At 48.2% G+C, this 19,695-nt stretch overlaps 1 protein-coding gene across 1 annotated transcript in view; it reads right to left on the reverse strand.

The window, feature by feature from the left end:
• LOC107119050 (gametocyte-specific factor 1-like) overlaps positions 1 to 12,187 on the reverse strand; it is a 28,518-nt gene extending 16,331 nt beyond the window's left edge. The window contains exons 1-4 of the mRNA XM_015421474.1: positions 12,095 to 12,187; positions 9,265 to 9,395; positions 4,932 to 4,999; positions 1,443 to 1,485 (exon numbers count right to left, since the gene is read on the reverse strand). Of these exons, the coding sequence (XP_015276960.1) occupies positions 1,443 to 1,485; positions 4,932 to 4,999; positions 9,265 to 9,395; positions 12,095 to 12,187 (335 nt within the window). The remainder of the gene's footprint in view (positions 1 to 1,442; positions 1,486 to 4,931; positions 5,000 to 9,264; positions 9,396 to 12,094) is intronic.
• Positions 12,188 to 19,695: the final 7,508 nt, after the last annotated feature.

The raw sequence follows: 19,695 nt of genomic DNA on the forward strand, positions 1-19,695 counted from the left end.
CTTGTTGCATGGGCCCGCCCCCTGGGCTCCTTACTGCCGGAGCTCCACTCCTGTGCGCTCCCGCAGGAAATGACCCCTGATCCAACCCAATGCCTAGTCCCACCATTCTTGCAGGTTACAATGGAAGCCCCATGGTTCCTGTCCAGACCACTGAAGCAGGGGGAACCATGCAGCCCCATCCCCAGCATTTTTCTCCTAGGCTCATTGATTTATGACATTTATATCCCCATTTGCTCTGCAGTGGGGATCCAAAGTGGCTTACAACATTCCCTCCCCATCTCCACTGGAGCCTCACAACAACCCTGTTGAGATAGGTTAGGCTGAGAGGATGTGACTGGACCAAGCTTCCATGACAGAATGTGGTTCCGATTTCAACCTGGGTCTCCCAGAGCCTGTTCTGACACTCCAACCCCTATGCCACACTGGCGCTCACATGTAATGGCCGTCTCCCTGATAAAGACACGTCTGAACTTAAAAAAACATTTGTCCAATACAACTCTACAACTAGGAGAGGTGGAGGTTTTACAGTACAATCCGATGCAGCATTATTCCATTCTGTTGACTTAAATGAGTTCAGATTGGGGTAACCCTGCATAAGATTGCACCTCTTATCACTGAGAAATTGGCTATTATGGGACGGATCCAGACTAAATGAAGAAGAGGAGATTGGATTTATACCCTGCCCTTCGCTACCTGAAGGAGTCTCAGAGTGGCTTACAATCTCCTTTCCCTTCCCCTCCCCACAACAGACACCCTGTGAGGTAGCTGGGGCTGAGAGAGCTCTGAGAGAACAGCTCTGAGAGAACTTGTAACCGACCCAAGGTCACACCAGCAGCTGCATGTGGAGGAGTGGGGAATCAAACCCGGCTTTCCCAGATTACAGTCCGCATCCCTAACCACACCACCAAACTGGCTCTCTACACCAAATGGGCAGTTTCGTCCAATTCCCCCTTCCAGCTGTAGACCACACCCCCCTGTGTAATTCCTCAAGGTCCCCTGTTACCCAGGAACAGCATTTTGTGGAGATGGGGGGGGGGCTGCAGGAAAGTTTCCATTTGCATTGCAAAATTAAATCTGGAATCCAGCCCTCCATATTAACATTGGTTTGGAATGTTAAACATCCGCCCGCCCCCCCCAGCCTTTGCTTCCACTGTACCTCTTTTTAAGGCCTCTAAATCCTTCTTGAATCAACTGTGAAGTTAATTGCACAGAAGCAGTTCTTCCTTTATTTGAAGCAAATGATTCACTAAGCACTGAGATTCAAGCCATGCTTACTGTACGGAGCAGTACAATTGCCGTTGTGTGTTCTAAGCATCAGCAGGGGGAATCTAGTGCCTCTTTTACAAGCAGCTGGGGGCTCCATCCAGGGATGGGCGTGTGCCATTTGCTCGCCAAGCTACAACTGCCTACCCATGCTCCAGAAGGAGAAAGCCTCGACTCACCTTTTTCCAAACACAAAAGGGCGAGCAGGAAACTCCTCAGCATCTGGGGTGCGGGGAAGGGAGTTAAAAAAAAAAAGACAGATTAGGCTCAGCTGGAAGAATGGGGGTTTATTATGCCTTTTAATTTAGAGAAATCAGGGCTGGGGAGAGGAAAGACTCAGACGTAGGGACCCGTTTTTGCAACACGCTGTGTAGAATCCCAGAAAGAAGAAGAGATTCGATTTATACCCCAATTGGAGTCTCAGAGCGGCTTACAAACTCCTTTCCCTCCCCCTCCCCACAACAGACACCCCATGAGGGAGGTGGGGCTGAGAGAGCTCTTTTGAGAACTGCCCTTTCAAGGACAACTCTTGTCAGAACTATGGCTTGCCCAAGGTCATCCAGCAGCTGCAAGTGGAGGAGTGGGGAATCAAACCCGGTTCTCCCAGATTAGAGTCTGCACACTTAACCACTACACCAAACTGGCTCCAGAATTGAGATAAGCACCTTTTTTAGCCTGAATGCTGAAAAAAATGCAACGTCTTCCTGTGAAGGTGTTCATGTGTTGGCAAACAAGACGAGGATGAGAGGGGAAAGATGTACAGTGTGTCCAGACATACTGGGTATAAGCTGAGCCCCACTGGTAAGGCCAGTGTCTCAGGGGCTTGTTTCAGACCTGGTTGTGTGGGTCCAGGTGATGGGCATGACTCCTGCCGGCTGCTTTCTCCCATGCCGCCAGCCATGGCAGTTCTGCTAGTGCCTTGGATGCTTGGTTAGAGAATTAGTCTCATGTACCAAGGACAGACTAGATTGATCTCATTGGATCTCAGAAGCGAAGTTGGGTCGGCCCTGGTTAGTATTTAGATAGGAGACCACCAAACAAGTCCGGGGTCACTACGCGGAGACAGACAGTGGCAAACCACCTCTGTTAAGTCTCTTGCCTTTAAAACCCAATGGAGTCTCCGTGAGTTGGCTGAAGCTTGATAGCACTTTCGACCACCAAGGACAACTGCCTGGAGCACTGCTGTGGCACACATACAGGGGGGGTTGTCTAACAGTGGTCCGAACACAATTATCCAGACTCAGTGCATCAAGAGAAACTGAACACATGAAGCTGCCTTGTACTGAATCAGTCCATGAGGGTCAGTATTGTCTACTCAGACTGGCAACACCTCTCCAGGGTCTCAGGGTGCAGTCCTTCACATCCCCTCCTGCCTGGTCCTTCTAATTGGAGATGCTAAGGACTGAACCTGGGACCTTCGGCGCTATCAGTGAGCCATGGTCCCTCCTCCATAGCTTCCCCCTCTTCCTCGTGTTAGTTCACGAGTTAGGACCATCAGGACTCCATTTTGGATTTGCTTTAAGGACTGTTTCAAACAGGCAGTCCAGCAGTGTTGGGTCCCCCCCCCTACGGTTCAATAAAAGATTTCATAGACTTTTAACAAACAAAGGCTACAGGTTTGTCCTGAACCAGTCCATGAGGGTCAGTATTGTCTACTCAGACTGGCAACACCTCTCCAGGGTCTCAGGGTGCAGTCCTTCACATCCCCTCCTGCCTGGTCCTTCTAATTGGAGATGCTGGGGACTGAACCTGGGGGACCTTCGGCATGCCAAGCAGATGCGGCGCTACCAGTGAGCCATGGTACCTCCTCCATAGCTTCCCCCTCTTCCTCGTGTTAGTTCACGAGTTAGGACCATCAGGACTCCATTTTGGATTTGCTTTAAGGACTGTTTCAAACAGGCAGTCCAGCAGTGTTGGGTTCCCCCCCCCCCTACGGTTCAATAAAAGATTTCATAGACTTTTAACAAACAAAGGCTACAGGTTTGTCCTGAGCCATCACATGGTTTTGCAGCTCCTGTTGCCCTTGCAACAGCATTCTCCTGACGGCCTGCACATTGTTTTGGAAGACCGACCTCTCCATGGTGGTTAGCCATGCTAAACGGAACAACCGTGTTCACATACGCTGTACTTCCGAAGGGCGGGGGCGGGGGCGGCGGAAAGTGCCGTCAAGTCACAGCTGACATAGGGTGGCCCCATAGGCTTTTCAAAGCAAGAGATGTTCAGAGGTGGTTTGCCATGGCCTGCCTCCGCATCACGACTTTCGTATTCCTTCCATCCAAATACTAGCCAGTGCCGACCCTGCTTAGCTGCCGAGATCTGACAAGATCAGGCTAGCCTGGGCTATCCAGCTCAGGGCAAAGGACAGGTAAAAGGTAAAGGTTCCCTTGCTCGAAAGCCAGTCGAATCTGACTCTAGGATTGCGGTGCTCATCTCCGTTTCAAAGCCGAAGAGCCAGCGCTGTCTGAAGATGTCTCCGTGGTCATGTGGCCGGCATGACTAACAACCAAGGCGCACGGAACGCTGTAACCTTCCCACCAAAGTGGTACCTATTTATCTACTTGCAATTTCTTGCTTTCGAACTGCTAGATTGGCAGGAGCTGGAACTAGAGATGGGAGCTCACTCCGTCATGCGGCAACTCGGGTCTCAAACTGCTGAACTACCGACCTTCCACAGCCTGCAGTTCAGCGTCTTAACCACTTGAGCCACCGCAGCTCCAAAAGGGCAGGTACTGGGGACAAAAATGGGTGAATGGTTGTCTTCGTTGCTGGTTAGTGAACTTCTCAGAAGCTTCTGGCTGGCTACGGCTGGAACAGGACACTGGCTTAATTCAGGAGGTTTTTTTACGGCTAGTAGAACTGCTAAAGTGACTCGAGTTGTTCACGACACCGTCAAGGTTTGTGGGTTGATGGGGACACAGGTTTGTCATAAACCAAGGACGCTGGTTGGATCCCATTTGGAGACCCCCTGCCAAAGCAGCCTCAAATACCTTTTGGAAGTGCTGCTCCTGAGGGGAAAGGGGCAGCCCAGAGCAATGGGGGGGGGGAGTGGAGGGCTGCAGCAGGAGACAGAAATTGCCCCCACTGTACAACCTTTTGACTTCTCAGTTGAGAAAAGAGAGAACTAAGAGGGGACGTGATAGAGGTTTATAAAATTATGCATGGAGTGGAGAGACTTGACACATTTTTCTCCCTCTCCCAAAACACTAGGACTCGAGCATATCCAATGAAGCTGATGAGCAGTAGATTCAGGGCGCATAAAAGGAAGAACTTTACACAGGGAGTGATTGAAATGTGGAATTTGCTGCCAGAGGATGCTGCAACGGGCAATAGGCACAAACATCTTTAAAGGGGGGTTAGATAGATTCATGGAGGATGGGTCTATCAGTGGCTACTGGCCATGGTGACGGAAGAGAACCTCCACATTCAGGGGCACTAAACCTCTAAATACCAGTGCCAGAAGGCAAAATTAAGGGAAGGCCTTGGCCTCTATGCCCCATTGTTGGCCCTGCAGAGGAACTGGTTGGCCACTGTGTGAGACAGGGTGCTGGACTAGATGGACCAGTAGTCTGATCCAGCAGGGTTCTTAGGTTCTCAGGATCCAGCCCCTGTAGTCTCTCAACCTGAAAGCATTATGATACAAGCATGGTGCAATCTAGCATTTAGCTCACCTGCCTCCCAGTTTTCCTGGGATGGAGGACACTGAAAGGCAGTGATCTCTTTGGTTTTGTTGTGAGAACTAAAGGATGCTGCAAGGAAAAAAGAAAAAAAGGGGGGGGAAGAGAGAGTTATCTTTACTGCTGAGGTTAGTGGCATAAGATTTAGGCCCAAATTCCCACTCCCCAAGTGCAGGTAATTAACATGCACCTGTTTTATACAAAACAAGCTAGTGATGGTATATCAACTGCCCATAAAAAGAGTGACCCAATTTTCAGATAAAACATGAGCTGAACTGGCAGGCAAGTCACCATCATATTTTTTTTTTAGAGCCACATATTGTGCACCAGGGATTCCAACCAATTCCCAGCACCCGAGAAAGCGTTTAATAACGATTGGGTGATTTTAGAATCGAAATGAACTCCTAGACCCGGGACTTTTCCTTTAAAATAAGCCGATCTTCTGCAACAGACCCTTTCACAGCCTCCTCTCTAAAGAACATGGTTTTGTATTAAGCTTTCCTAACAGATTCTCATTGCAACTGTAGGACAGGGCTGCATTCAACTCTTTATGTTTTTAAAAATTGAAATTCTGTGCCGCAAAGCCTTTAAAGTCAGGCAATTCAAGGAATCTCCATTCCCCCCCCCCCTTTTTTTCTTGTCTTGCATAACTGAGCTGCTGGGTGTTTTTGGCTTTTTTTTTTTTTTTGAAGTGGTGGGAAGAGAGAGGCAGGGGAGCACTGCAACCCCCATCTCCAATCAGCCGGAAATCTCATTCAGGAGCGGTGTTCCCTCTAAGCTGAGTTAGTGTGAGCTAGCTCACAGTTTTTTAGCCTCCGGCTCACACGTTTTTGTCTTCGCTCAGGAAGGGACGGCTCCAGAGCAAACTAATTTATGCGGCAGCCAAATCGCTCGCTCACAACTTTAATGCCGGTAGCTCACAAAGTAGAATTTTTGCTCACAAGACTCCACAGCTTAGAGGGAGCATTGTTCAGGAGCCCCTTTGGCGTTTGAGGATTTTTTTCTAGCCTCTCTCTCGAGCCACAAGGGCTAAGAACGGACTATTAAAAATACTCCCCAGGAAGCTGAATCCTACAGCCAGGGCTGCATTCTGTTCTGCAGTTCCTTTTGCACTGCAAAACTGCAGCACAGTGCGCTAGGTTGCCTTCATTACAGCTGGAACCCTTCAATCCCTGTCTTTTTGACTTAACAGTTGCGGCATATGGTTGTTTTAGGGCTTGCAGTTATTTGGCATCTCTGCTCCTCCAGGGGGTCTGCTCTGTCTAGCAAAACAGACTCTGCCGTTTCAATCAAAGCCACCACTTACCAGGGCTAAGCAGTGTGCTGAGTGAGTGCTACTCAGGAAAATACCATTGATTAAGGAGAGAACTATTCAGGAGAGCCCTGTGTGCTCTGCTGCGCAAATGTGGAATTTGTGACCGGGTGCAGCGACTTCGGCACTAAAAATCCAGACTTTTTGTTTTTTAAAGAAAGAAAAGTTTCTTCCCCATAAAAAGGCGTGAAGCCTGCTCCCCAGAACCAGGCAGGGGAGAAGGATTACAAAGCTTGCCGTGCCTCCTTGCCATAACACATATATGGCCCTGCCATGCACATTGGATGTTTACTTATCTTCTCTCGGGTCACATGTGCACCTTGGCTGTTCTTTATCTACTTCCCTCTCCTCCTTCCCTCCCTACATCACCTTGGGGACTCCTAAGCTCAACTGCCATGCCATATCTGCCCCCTCCCCCGGCCCCAAACTTCCTCTTTTATTGTGCTCTCATTTTGCTTACAGACCTGTATTTCAGTTAGTTTTGGAACACTATCCTGTCATCCATGATGTCAGGAAGCAATTTCCCCCCCAGGCCAGTTTGGCTGGAGATCCTGGAGGCTTTTTTGCCATCTTCTGGGCATGGAAACAGGGCTCACTGGGGGTGTGGTGGGGGAGGTATTTGTGAATTTCCTGCATTGTGCGGGGGGGTTGGACTAGATGACCCTGGAGGTCCCTTCCAACTCTATGATTCTGTGTTATGCTAGTTTAGAAGAAGAAGATTGGATTTATACCCCGCCCTTCACTACCCAAAGGTGTCTCAGAGCGGCTTACAATCTCCTTTCCCTTCCCCTCCCCACAACAGACACCCTGTGAGGTAGGTGGGGCTGAGAGAGCTCTTGACAGAAACTGCTCTTTTTCAAGAACAGCTGTGCCAGAGCTACGGCTTGCCCAAGGTCATCCAGCCAGGTGCAAGTGGAGGAGTGGGGAATCAAACCCGGTTCTCCCAGATTAGAGTCCGCGCACTTAACCACTACACCAAACTGGCTCTCATCTTTAGCAGGATGTAACAGCTCTTAAAGGAACACTCTTTATTTAGATATTTACACCCTGCTTTTTTCCACAACAGGGACCCAAAGTGGTTTACAACACCATTCCTTTCCTCCTTCCATTTTTATCCTCACCAACACCAAAGCTGTGAATTAGGTTAGCCTGAGACAGTGTAACTGGACCAAGATCACTCAGTGAACTTCTATGCTAGAGTGGGGATTTGAACCTGGGTCTCCCATTCTATGACATGAAGTCACAGAATCATAGAATGTTAGAGTTGAAAGGGACCTTGCAGGCCATCTAGTCCAGCCCCCTGCACTCTGCAGGAGCATAGCCAAAAGATGGTCGTCCAGCCTCCACTTGAAAACGTCCAGCGAAGGAGCATCCACCACCTCCCGAGGCAGTCTCTTCCACTGCTCAACCACTCTTACAGTTAGGAAGTTTCTCCTGATATTTAGCCAGTATCGACTCCCTTGTAATTTCCACCCATTAGATCTAGTCTTGCAATCCGGAGCAAGAGAGAATAGATCTGCTCCATCTTCTACATGACAGCCCTTCAAATATTTGAAGACTGCAATCATGTCCCCTCTAAGCCTTCTTTTCCCCAGGCTAAACATACCCAACTCTTTCAGCCTTTCCTCATCAAGTCTTATGAGTCCTGGAGTGTTTGCTCCTTTCTCCTCTGTAATCTGCTTAAAAAGCTAAGCCAAGGTGAAGCCTATCAAGTTGAAGCCTATCTAATACACAGATTCCAGTCCTTTTGATGCTAGCTGGAAGAAATAGTTACATATGCACTTCAAGTGGCAAGAGGTTCCAGGGGCTAGCACTTACCTAGTGGAGGCTTATGGCGTTTCTGCAATATTTGCTTTATTTACAGATACACAGGCAGAGAACAATTCAGCACAGGGCTGAATTGTATCTTAGATGATAGTGCCCTATCCAAGTCCAGAAGAGATTTTAATCAGACATGCCTTCTTAGTTGTGTGCTCAGAAAATTCCCAGCTGCACGGTTGCCCGGGATGGAACGTTTTCCTGACCTGAAACAGGTCTGAAGAGCTGTCACGTGTTCCACTGAAGAAATCTACATGTGTTGATCGGTACATGCCAGTTTCTCCAGTGCAGCAAATTTAGAATTGAGGGAATCCCCTTCTTCCAGGGTGCTCTGCTCCCAATCTGAATTGGGCCTCTGTGCATTTGGGAACTGAGTTCCAAGCATGGGACTCAAAAGGCATGTCTGATTGAAAGGCCTTGTGGCTGACCTGGGAAGGATGCAAGGATAATATCATGCACAGTTAAGTCCACAGAGACACTCCTACGGAGTGGCACATTTGCCACTCACATCAGATTGGTGTATGTGTGTGGAAAGAAAAAGATCCTGTCCTCCCCCAGGGGTTCCATCCAATTCACAGCCAATGCTCCCTCTAAGCTGTGGAGTTTTGTGAGCAAAAATTCTACTTTGTGAGCTACTGGCATTACAGTTGTGGGGGAGTGTTTTGGCGACTGCATAAATTAGCTGGCTCTGTAGCCATCCTCCCTGAGCTAAGACAAAAATATGTGAGCCGGAGGCTAAAAAACCGTGAGCTAACTCACACTAACTCAGCTTAGAGGGACACACTGCTCACAGCTATTTTTCTGTTTCTCCCCTCCTTCTCTCCCAGCATTCAAGATCAACACCATGTCATACAGCTGCCCTTGCCCTTCAGCCAAGGTGGGGGGCCTCCCCCAAGACACGATAAGCCTCTCCAACAGACCCACTAAAGCCCATTCAGAAGCAATATCCCTGTTTCTCAAGAAACCTTATCCTTCCTTTTGTCATGTATGATGGATCCAGATCACTGGGTCTTAGTCTAAGCTCAGTACAGTTGGCTGCAGACAAAATATCTCATAGTCACTGTGTTCCTTAATCTAGTTCTGTTATACCCGTATAGGGAAAACTTCCAAGGTTTTGTTGAGCAGGTTTGCGTTTGGCTACACACACACACATACCCATACCCATTTAGGCAGGGAAGTTTAAAGAATCATGTTCACTTACCTTCCTCCAGCTCCTGAGCCATTTTGCTTTCACAACTGGCTATGTGTAAGTTGAGCTCCTGCCTAGGAACTCTGTGACGGGCATTGTAAGGGCACGTTGCTAATTCCTTGGCGATCTTCTTGTTGTTCTGGAAAATAAGCCAGAAGCCAATTGCAACAGGTTACATGACCCTAACAATCACTTCTTGGGTGGTGGTTGTGGGGAGAAAACTTCAACTACACCTGAAGAAGATTCTATACAGTTGTTTCTAACTTTGAGTTCATTTTCAGAAAATGCTCCAGTCCTGTAAAGAAGCCAAGACTGGAGACTGAGTGCTATTCTCGGCTAAGACTCCTGGTCACAAAATAACGTTTGTCATCTTGGTTAAGAATATCAGAAGAGCCCTGCTGGATCAGACCAGAATCCTGTTTCACACACTGGCCAGCCAGTTTCTCTGGAGGGCCAACAACAGGGCATAGAAGTCAAGGCCGTTCCCAGATGCTGCCTCCTGACACTGGAATTCAGAGGTTACTGCCTCTGAATGTGGAGGCTCCCTTTAGTCATCATGGCTAATTAGCCACTGATAGACCTATCCTCCAAGAATCTGGCTAATCTCCTTTTAAAGCCGTCCAGGCCTGTGGCCATCACTAAATCCTAATGCAGGGAATTCCAGATTGTAATCACATGTTGGGTAAAGTAGGATTTCCCTTTGTCTGTCCTGAATCAACTTCATTAGAGGCCCCTGAGTTCTAGTATTTTGGGAGGGGGGGGGAAATGTTCTTTGTTCACTTACTCTCAACCTGTGCATAATTTCAAATGAGGCCATACCATAGATGTATGCAGGCCCATTAATATTAGCTGTCTTAATTTCAACCCCCTTTTCAACACAGAGTTTGCTTTTCTCCCTGCTGTGGCACACTCGGCTGACGTTTTCATTAAAGCTGGATTTTTTTTTGTTCCAATATGCATCACCCAGATGTACGCAGGCCCATTAATATTAGCTGTCTCAATTTCAACCCCCTTTTCAACAGAGTTTGCTTTTCTCTCTGCTGTGGCACACTCGGCTGACTTAAAGCTGGATTTTTTTTGTTCCAATATGCATCACCTTTCACTTCGTTTGACCTTGGAGTTCATTTGCCACATTGTCCTCCGCTCATCCAATTTGTGAAAATCCTTCCAGGGCTCTTCACAGTCAGCCTTGGTTTCCATCACCCTGAATGATTTTGTGCCGCCTGAAACATGGCCACTGCACTGCTCACCCCCAGTTCCAGATGATGTGTGAACAAATAAAATAGCCCCAGCCCCAATACAAATCCTTGTGGGACCCCACTGCTTACTTGCCTCCACTGAGAGAACCAGGGCTATTTGGGGGCAGGAACGCACAGGAACGGAGTTCCGGCTGGCTCCCGAGTTGGCCACGCCCAGCAGGAACTCATTAGCATAATAGGCCACACCCAACAGCAGAAACTCATTAGGACTGGCTACATTAGGGGTGTGTGGCCTAACATGCAAAGAAGTTCCTGCTACAAAAAAAGCTCTGGGTTTTGACAACAAACAAGGTAAACAGAATAAGAAGCAAAAGGTGGGTGTGGCTGGATGACCACACTTCTGGTAACATGTGGGTGCGGCCTAATAGGCTAATGAGCTGTGCTGTCAGGGGTGTGGCCTAATATGCTAATGGGTTTCTGCTATTGGGTGTGGCCTATTATGCTAATGAGTTCCTGCTGGGCTTTTTCTACAAAAAAAGCCCTGGAGGGAACTATCCATTTATTCTTACTCTTGTTTCCTTTTGTTTAGCCAATATTTAATCCAGAAAAGGACCCATCCTCTTATTCCATGACTGATAGGCTTACTCAGGAGTCATTGGTGAGGTACCTTGTCTAAAAGCTATTGCCTTTCACTACTTTTGCCAGACCCCGTGTTCCTTCTGTTCACTTTATTGGGGCATACTTTTCACTTTATAAAAGAAGACTTTTTACCTTTTATAGCCTCCTTGAGTTGTTAACCATGCAGACATCCCTTTAGACTTGGCAGTCTCTTTTTTAACCCCGGGGAATGCGTTCTATCTGGGCTTCCATTAAGTGTGGTTTTAAATAGCTTCCAAGCATCCTCTAGAGATTTGACTCTTGAGTACCCCTTTTGGCTCCCTTCTAGCTAATCTTCTGATTTTGTAAGGTTCTAGGGCTGCCAAATCCCCCCGGGGGGCGGATCTCCCCCCGCTTTGGAGGTCCAATTTCCGCCCCCGCGGAATCGGCCCCTGGGAGAAACCCCACCCCCGCGTGCATGACGCCGGGCACACTGGGGGTGGGGCACAGCCATTTGAGGGGAAAACTCTATGTTTTCCCCTCAAACGGCTGTGCCCCGCCCCCAGCGTGCCCGGCGTCATGACGTCACTTCCCTGTGATGTGTACGCGGCACGCGTGTGTGCTGGGAGCAAACGCCCCCCGCCGGCAGAGGTAAGTCGATGTGGCAACCCTATAAGGTCCCCTCTTTTGAAATCGAATGTTACTGTATGAAACTTCAGGAATAACTTCCCATTGATACAAATGCTGAACTTACTAGCTTTGAGGGGGAGCAAATACTTAGTAAGCTTTAGGGAAACGCTGCATCCCATTTGACTACTTCTGCTTCCTACCAGTGGCACACAGCTGAGAACCACTGGTCTAGTGCCCCCCACGTCAGACCTTGCCTTCATTGCTTTTAAGAAGCAAGGCAAGCTATGATCTCACAGACTGTGTGACCCACCACAAGACTTCAGCTATTTCTTCACACCCAACCTGTTTGAAGCCAAGTTAAGAACAGAAGTGGTTTCCATCCCAATGACCATCTGTAGCCTTTCCTCCTTACCTCTCTGCACTTCACCAAATGGTAGGGAAACCTGCAGGCTCTGATCTGGTGGTTCTTGTCATAGGGACACTGGAGGAGCCGTTCAGGGTCCATGGAAGACAGACTCAAAGTTGGCAAAACTGATGACGACTTGTACTCCTAGAATAGTCTACCAAGGGTGAAAACGAATAAGAAGCTACTTAACACCAAGTCATAGATGCAATGAACATGAAATTGAGCAAACTTCAGAGGACGGCGGAAGACAGGAAGGCCTGGCGTGATCTGGTCCATGGGGTCACGAAGAGTCGGACTCGACTCTGTGACTGAACAACACCACCACCAAGGGAGACAACACATGAGCTTTCAGGCAATGCCTTGGTGCTTCCTACCTCGTTCAGACAGCTTCTATGGACCTCATTCATTCCCAAGTCCTGTATTTCAGGCACAAGTCATGTCATCCCCCAGACTGAAAGATGGGAGCCTCTACTAAGAACAGACAGTTGGCAGGGAAGCCGCGAGCTTAAAGAACCATACCATTCATTCAGTGGTCTCTAACATTTCCAGAGCCGAGATCCTTGGCAGGGAAGCTGTGAGCTTAAAGAACCATACCATTAATTCAGTGGTCTCTAACATTTCCAGAGCCGAGATCCCTCCTTTATCATCTCCTTTAATACCTTTAGAAGCTCATTGATTCACAGCAGCAAAAGATATTTTTTGATGCAAGGGCTAAAAGGGCTGTGATACTTGCTGTTTCTTATTTTTTGATGCAAGGGCTAAAAGGGCTGAGACAAATTTTGTAGTTGCCAGAGTAAATTTTAGGGTCCTTATCGCTGAGCAAAAGAGCCAGGGTTTCCAGAGTGTAGGGGGACGGCTGGTTGATTAAAGGCTTAATATAGTGATCCCTTATATTCTCAAAGAACCTGCATTCAAGCAGGGCATGGAAGGATGTATCTATCCTATTAAGGCCATAAGGGCAGATTCTGTCAGAGTAGGGCCTATTCAAAAATCTCCCCGTAAGACTGTTGTAGTTATAATATTCAATCTTGCAAACAAAAAAGCTCTACAGTAACGTGGGATGGTAAGACAGTACATGGGGGGGGGTAAAGATCTTTGGGAAGGAAAGACTAAAAATAGGAGTGAGCAAACTCTGTGGACTCAAGATCAGGCTACTATCATTGATTTCTAAGACACACGTCTTGATCAGAGAAAATGCTTTGGATTTGCTCATTTCAAATATATAATTGATCGACAGTCCAGCTATCATCAATTCCCCATCCGGGGCTTTCATCCAAGTTGATTTGTGGGTATCTCGATTTAGAGCGGCTAACAAACCGTCTTCAGCACAGAGCTGTTTTAATCTCAGTTTAAAGGCATTAAAGCCATGCTTAGCTTCCAAGGAAACCTGTCTGAATTCAGCCTGCAAAACAATGTTTGGCCAAGACCCCTCTTTAACCCCTAGGCAGCTGCGCAGGGTACCCAGGCTGCGCAGGGTACACAGCCACAAGGTATAGCTAGGGGCTCTGGGGCAAGTGATGCTCTGTCTTCTTGGTGCTTGGGGGGGGTCAACAGTGGGAGGGCTTCTAATGTCCTGGCCCCACTGCTGGACCTCCTGATGGCACTGGTATTTCTGGCCACTGTGTGACACAGAGTGTTGGACTGGATGGGCCTTTGGCCTGATCCAACATTGGCGTCTCTGATGTTCTGATGTTCAGAGCTACCAACGAGAGAAAGGAAGGGGCGTGACATGGAGGAGGAGCCAGAGCGGTGACCTTATCAGTTGATAAGAAAGCTGAGGAGTGGAAAGGGAGTGTCAGACTGGGGTCAGGAAGACCCAGATTCTAGTTCCCAGTCTGCCGTGGAAACTTGTTGGGAATGACCTTGGGCCTGTCACACCCTCTCAGCCTAGCCTACAGCAGGTTCCATCATCTCCTGTTTAACCCCATTAAGCAGGAGAGATGCCAGAGATTCAGAGTTTGGGTTGTCAACTCCATCTCAGGAAACTTCTGGCGATATGAGAACAGTACTTGGGGAAGGGAAGGAGTTCAGCAAGGATATTTCCCCCATAGGAGTAACATAGGAGTCCTAGAACATCCCACCCTCCATAGCCTCTCTAGGGCTGCGGTCACATGGGCAGGAAAAGCGGATCGCGTGGGGAGAAAAATGGGGGGGGGGGGGAAGCGTGGCTGTTTGCCCCGGGGCAAAATAACACGCAGTTGCGCAAGCAGACATCCCGTGGAGTTCCCGGGGAGGTCCCGTGGTAGGGGGGAGGTGCCGATCACACCACAATCCAGCGGCGCGGCAAACGGGTGGTTTTTTTCTGTACATCGATGTGTGCGCATGCCCCGTTGCGTGCTTGTGCGCATCCCGAGGACACTTGGAAAAAAAGAGGACATGGGTGGGCGCCGGATGCCATGGGATTCCACCGGAAACGCGATCACGCGCCCGCCCTTGCCCCGCGATTTCTGGAAACTAGTACCTCCGAGGTACTAGTTTTTTACCACGCATCTTCAGAGTGAAGCCTCGGGTGAGCCACGGGAGCTCTATGCTTCCCGGATGTTGCGGTGAGATCGCGCCTGGAAAATCCGCCTATCTTCCGTGCCTAATGCTCCGTGTGACCGCAGCCTAGGACTTGTTTCTCTTAGTTCACCCCCCTAAAGGTGCCATTTCCTGTTGGGCACTGATCTCTAATGTGGAGATCAATTGCCATTCTGGGAAGGCCCTGCCTTGAGGTTGGCCACCCTATTCATCATGTAGGTGGTAAATGCTCCCTCTAAGATGTGGAGTCTTGTGAGCAAAAATTCTGCTTTGTGAGCGACTAGCATTAAAACTGAGCGAACGATTTGGCTACTGCATAAATTAGTTTGCTCTGGAGCCATCCTTCCTGAGCTAAGTCAAAAATGCGTGAGCTGGAGGCTAAAAAACTGTGCTAGCTCACACTAACTCAGCTTAGAGGGAACGCTGTTTGAGCTGTCAATTACTCAGAGCTCTGCCTTCGTTCAACCAGGTCTCGAACACAAAATTTGATCTTTCGTTCTTTGCGAGGGACAAACAAAAGGCATTTTTCTTGGATTACCGTCCAAAGCTCCAGTTTCATTTGCCATCTGTGTGTTCTCGCCTCTTTTGTTTCAAGGGAAACTGTCTAGGCCAGGAGAGGGTCAGTGTCCCAGTTTTATCACTAATTTCTTATGCTGAGCTTTGAAATTCTGTTAACTTTAAATGAGTAAGTACAGTAAGGCGCATCAGTGCAAGGGGGGGGGGTTGGAAGCTGATTTTAAATATTGTATGAGAACGAGACCGGCAGAGCTTATAATTTGTCATCTGTTGTGGATGTGTTGGGGGGGGGTCATATAGAGGTTAAAAAGGCAATTTTCCGGCAAGAAATGTTTGCTAACTACTTCTCTTTCCACATGGATGACCTGGAAACACAGTGGCTGTCTCTGGATTTGGGCTTCCCACTGGTCAGGACAATCGTACTCTGCAGGGAGCGTTCCAGAGCAATATTCCTACACAAAAGCTTAATTGAAGAAGCCCTTTCCCTTACCACACTGTATACTCCTGTGAAAAGGGGCTGGGGGGGGGATCTTTAAAATCCCTCAGGACCATATCAGCAGTACACAAAACACATGCTCTCTTTTGTTTTACAAAGGGCTTGGGGGTTCCCCAAGGCTTATTACAGTCATAGTGCGTCAAGGTTTTAATTCTGTAGTGGGAACATTGGGTCACATTGTGAGAAGACAAGTTCGATTTGAGTTCAGTTGGTACGGTTGCCAGGTCTGGGTTGGAAAATACCTGGAGACTTTTGGGGTAGATCTAGGAGAGGGTGGGGTTTGGGGAGGGGAGGGGGCCTCGGCATGGTACAGTGCCATAGAGTCCACCAATGCTCCCTCTAACCTGTGGAGTCTTGTGAGAAAAAAAATCTACTTTGTGAGTTACTGGCATTAAACTTGTGAGCAAGCAGTTTCACTGCTGCATAAATTTGGAGCCATCCTTCTTGAGCTAAGACAAAAATAGGTGAGCTGGAGGCTAAAAGACTGTGAGCTAGCTCACACTAACTCAGCTTAGAGGGAACACTGGAGTCCACCCTTCAAAGCAGCCATTTTCCCCAGGGGAGCTGATCTCTGTCAGCTGGAGATCAGTTGTAAAAGCCGGAGATCTCCAGGCCCCACCTGGAGGCTGGCAACCCTACCAGTAGTACCTCAGGGATCAACAAACGATTCAGAATGTAAGCTTTCGAGAGTCAAAGCTCCCTTTTTCAGACACAGACTCTCACAAGCTTATACCCTGAAACTGTCATGGGTCTCTAAGGTGTTCTACAGTGGACCAACATGGCTACCCTCTGAAAACTGCAAGAAAACAAGACCCACTGGAAAAGACATTAAAGCTAGGCAAACATGAAGGCAGTAGGAAAAGGGGAAGACCCAAGATGGAATGGATGGGCTCAACAAAGGAAGCCATGGCCCTCAGTTTGTAAGACCTGAGCAAAGCTGTTAATGATAGGACATTTTGAAGGTCATTAATTGATAAGGTCACCATAAGTTGGAAGCAGCTTGACGGCACTTAACAATCCTACAGTTGGAACACTGCCCTCACCTGGATGGTTCCGCCTGGCCTGATCTCAGCAGATCTTGGAAGCTAAGCAGGGTCAGCCCTGGCTAGTACTCGGAAGGGAGACCTCCAAGAAGTCCAGGGTCACTAGGAACTCAGAGCAGTGTACATGTCTCTTCTCCAGTTTCATCCACACAACAACTTTTAAATGTATATCAGGCAGAAAGGATGATGTGAGAGGGCTGCCAACAGCCTGGAGGGGGAAAGTGTCCTGCCCCGGGGGCTGACCAAGGGGTTACCAGGTGATGTTATTTATGCCATAATGAGCATCAGCGGCCCATTGCCACATAGAACATAAGAGACGCCAATGCTGGATCAGGCCAAAGGCACATCCAGCCCAACACTCTGTGTCACACAGTGGCCAGAAATACCAGGTGCCATCAGGAGGTCCACCAGTGGGGCCAGGACAGTAGAAGCCCTCCCACTGTTGGCCCCCCCAAGCACCAAGAAGACAGAGCATCACTTGCCCCAGAGCCCCTATCTATACCTTGTGGCTAATAGCCACTGATGGACCTCTGCTCCATATGCCTATCTAATTCCCTTTTGAAGCTGTTAAAGGGGCAGGGCATTTTTCCTCCAGGTTGTTAGCACCCCAAGTGATGGGCCTACAGCCTTTTCTGGACTTTGTTAATAAGTGGGGGATTTTAACCTGGGTCTCCCCCGTTCTAGTCTGACACTCTAACATTAGTTTCTCTCAGTTGTTTTTTTACTTAACCCCAAACCTGCATCAGGTTAAGCCTTTCTTATCAGAAAAGGTAATGGGAGGCCCCAGAATGGTTTAGATCATGGGTGTCAAACATAAGGCCCGGGGGCCGGAACCAGCCCATCCAGGGATTTTACCCGACCTGCAAGCAACTGGTATGTATGGAAATGTAAAGGTACTCCCCCATTTATGGTACCCCTTAGGAAATCTAGTCTTGCGTATGATTAAATACATTTATTGGGGCTTTTGTAAGTTCCTCAGAAAATTAATTGCTGTCACTGCAAGGAATCAATTGCTTTTGTTTGTATTTTGTGTAAAAATAATAATAGTTAACTGGGTTTGCCTCTGTTCTTTTTAAAGTTTATATCTCCAGTACCTGGGGTTACATTTTATGGCACACATGGTCCAGCCCAACAAAGCGACACCTATGCCAAATCCAGGCCTCGTAACAAATGAGTTTGACACCTCTGATTTAGATCTCTTTTACTAAGTTTTATTCAAGGTATACGCTTTTGTGTGCAAGCTTGCACACAGAAGCTTATTCCCAGAATTAAACTTCATTGGTCTTAAAGATTCCACTGGACTCAGACTTTGTCTACTGCTTCAGACCAACACAGCTACCCACCTGGATCTACTGACATCCCAAGGAGACTTCTCTAGGTTTAAAACCCTACAGAAAGCAAGTACTCAAGGGTGGAATACTCTTATCTTGACAGGTTCAGAAGCCTTCTGAGGGCCCATAGCAGGGGGTCCCCAACATGGTGTCCACGGGCACCATGGCACTTGCCAATACCTTTCCTGGCACCCAGGAAGTATTTTTGAAAGCCACTGGGGCCAGGTGGGGGTTTTGTCCTGCAAGACTTCAGATTGGCCATTGGAAGCCCTGGTCACACGGAAGGTTTTGGCCCGGGAGAGGGACGGATCGGGGGTGCAGCAAACGGGCGCGATCTCACCGCAACATCTGGGAAGCACCGCACACCCGTCCCTGATCCGGCCCTTCAGGCCGAAAACCTGCAGTAAAAAAGAACCACCCCTAGAGGAGGACTTACTGGGAATGCTAGTGGCTTCCCCCCGGCATCTGATCGTGCCGGGGAGGAAGTGCGTGGCGGTTCAGGGGATCTATGTGATCCCGCCGCCGCATGTCTCTTTTGGTGCGGCTTTAAAAAGCCGCACTTTGCTGGTGCTTCCCCCCCCCCGTGTCACAGGGGCCGGAGACTTGCTTGACTTTGTAGGTTTTCAAAACTGCTGCTTTGGCAGCAGCTCCCACCATAGCACAAGAGTTTTTACTGTGTGACTGCAGATAAGCTGCAGCAGCCATTTTTGTTGCTGGCTCCACCTCCTCCCGTAGCCATTTTGTTACAACTATTTGATGGCTGCGCGCCACCACACTGTGTTAGAATTCCAGATATGCCCACAGGCTCAAACAGGTTGGGGACCCCTGGCCTAGAGATTTTGGTAGCCTTATTTTCCCATTTTATGTAATACTGATTACACCGGTTTTGAATTTGTCCAGCTTCCAAGCCCTTGTAGCACCTTCTAGTGTAACCCTGAGATGGGGCATTCTTTATAAGGGAAAAAAGGCACAATTTCTCCCTGAGGGATTGGAGGGCCTGAAGTTGCAGGGAGAAGCACTCCTTTCTATGAAACTACATATTAATATTTTAGGGACACCAGAAACTCTTGTAAAGAACAGAGGACATCCCAATGCAGAGCACAGCTGCAAGGGACTGGCTAGATAAAAGTCAGAAAGGCTGAGACCCTGCTCTTGCTGAAATACAACAGGCCTGAACTGTTACATGGTGGTGATTGTTGTAGCTGCTTAATTATTGTTCCAAATAATGTTTTTTGAAGTTGGTTTATTGTTGTTTTCATACATTCTAGTGTCACAAGGGGAAATCACACAGTTATGGATGTGAACTCTCAGTTCTATAATTAAAAAATATTTATTTGATATTGCTCTTTGAATTAAATACTGGCAGCCCTACATAGTTGTTTAGACTGGTGAGTTGGGATCCGAGACATCTCAGTTGCAAGCCCCACTCTGCCCCAGAAGCTCATTGGGTGAGCTTCTCTTTAAGCCTAACCTACCTCACAAGGTTGTTGTTGTAAGGATTAGATGGAGGAGGGAATGATAATGTCATAAATCAGTGTGGGTCCCCTTCAATAAGAGAATCAGGGTGCAAATGTCTAACTAAATATTCACAGACAGTATAAAAACAATACAACTACACAGCAAACATAGATTGAACACTAGACCTACATATCGACGGTGGAGAGCGATCAGACGGGGGGGGGGGAACGATAAAAACAATTC

This window comes from Gekko japonicus, unplaced genomic scaffold, assembly GCF_001447785.1.
Source record: "Gekko japonicus isolate JY-2015 unplaced genomic scaffold, Gekko_japonicus_V1.1 scaffold963, whole genome shotgun sequence".
NCBI classification, from domain to species: Eukaryota; Metazoa; Chordata; class Lepidosauria; order Squamata; family Gekkonidae; genus Gekko; species Gekko japonicus.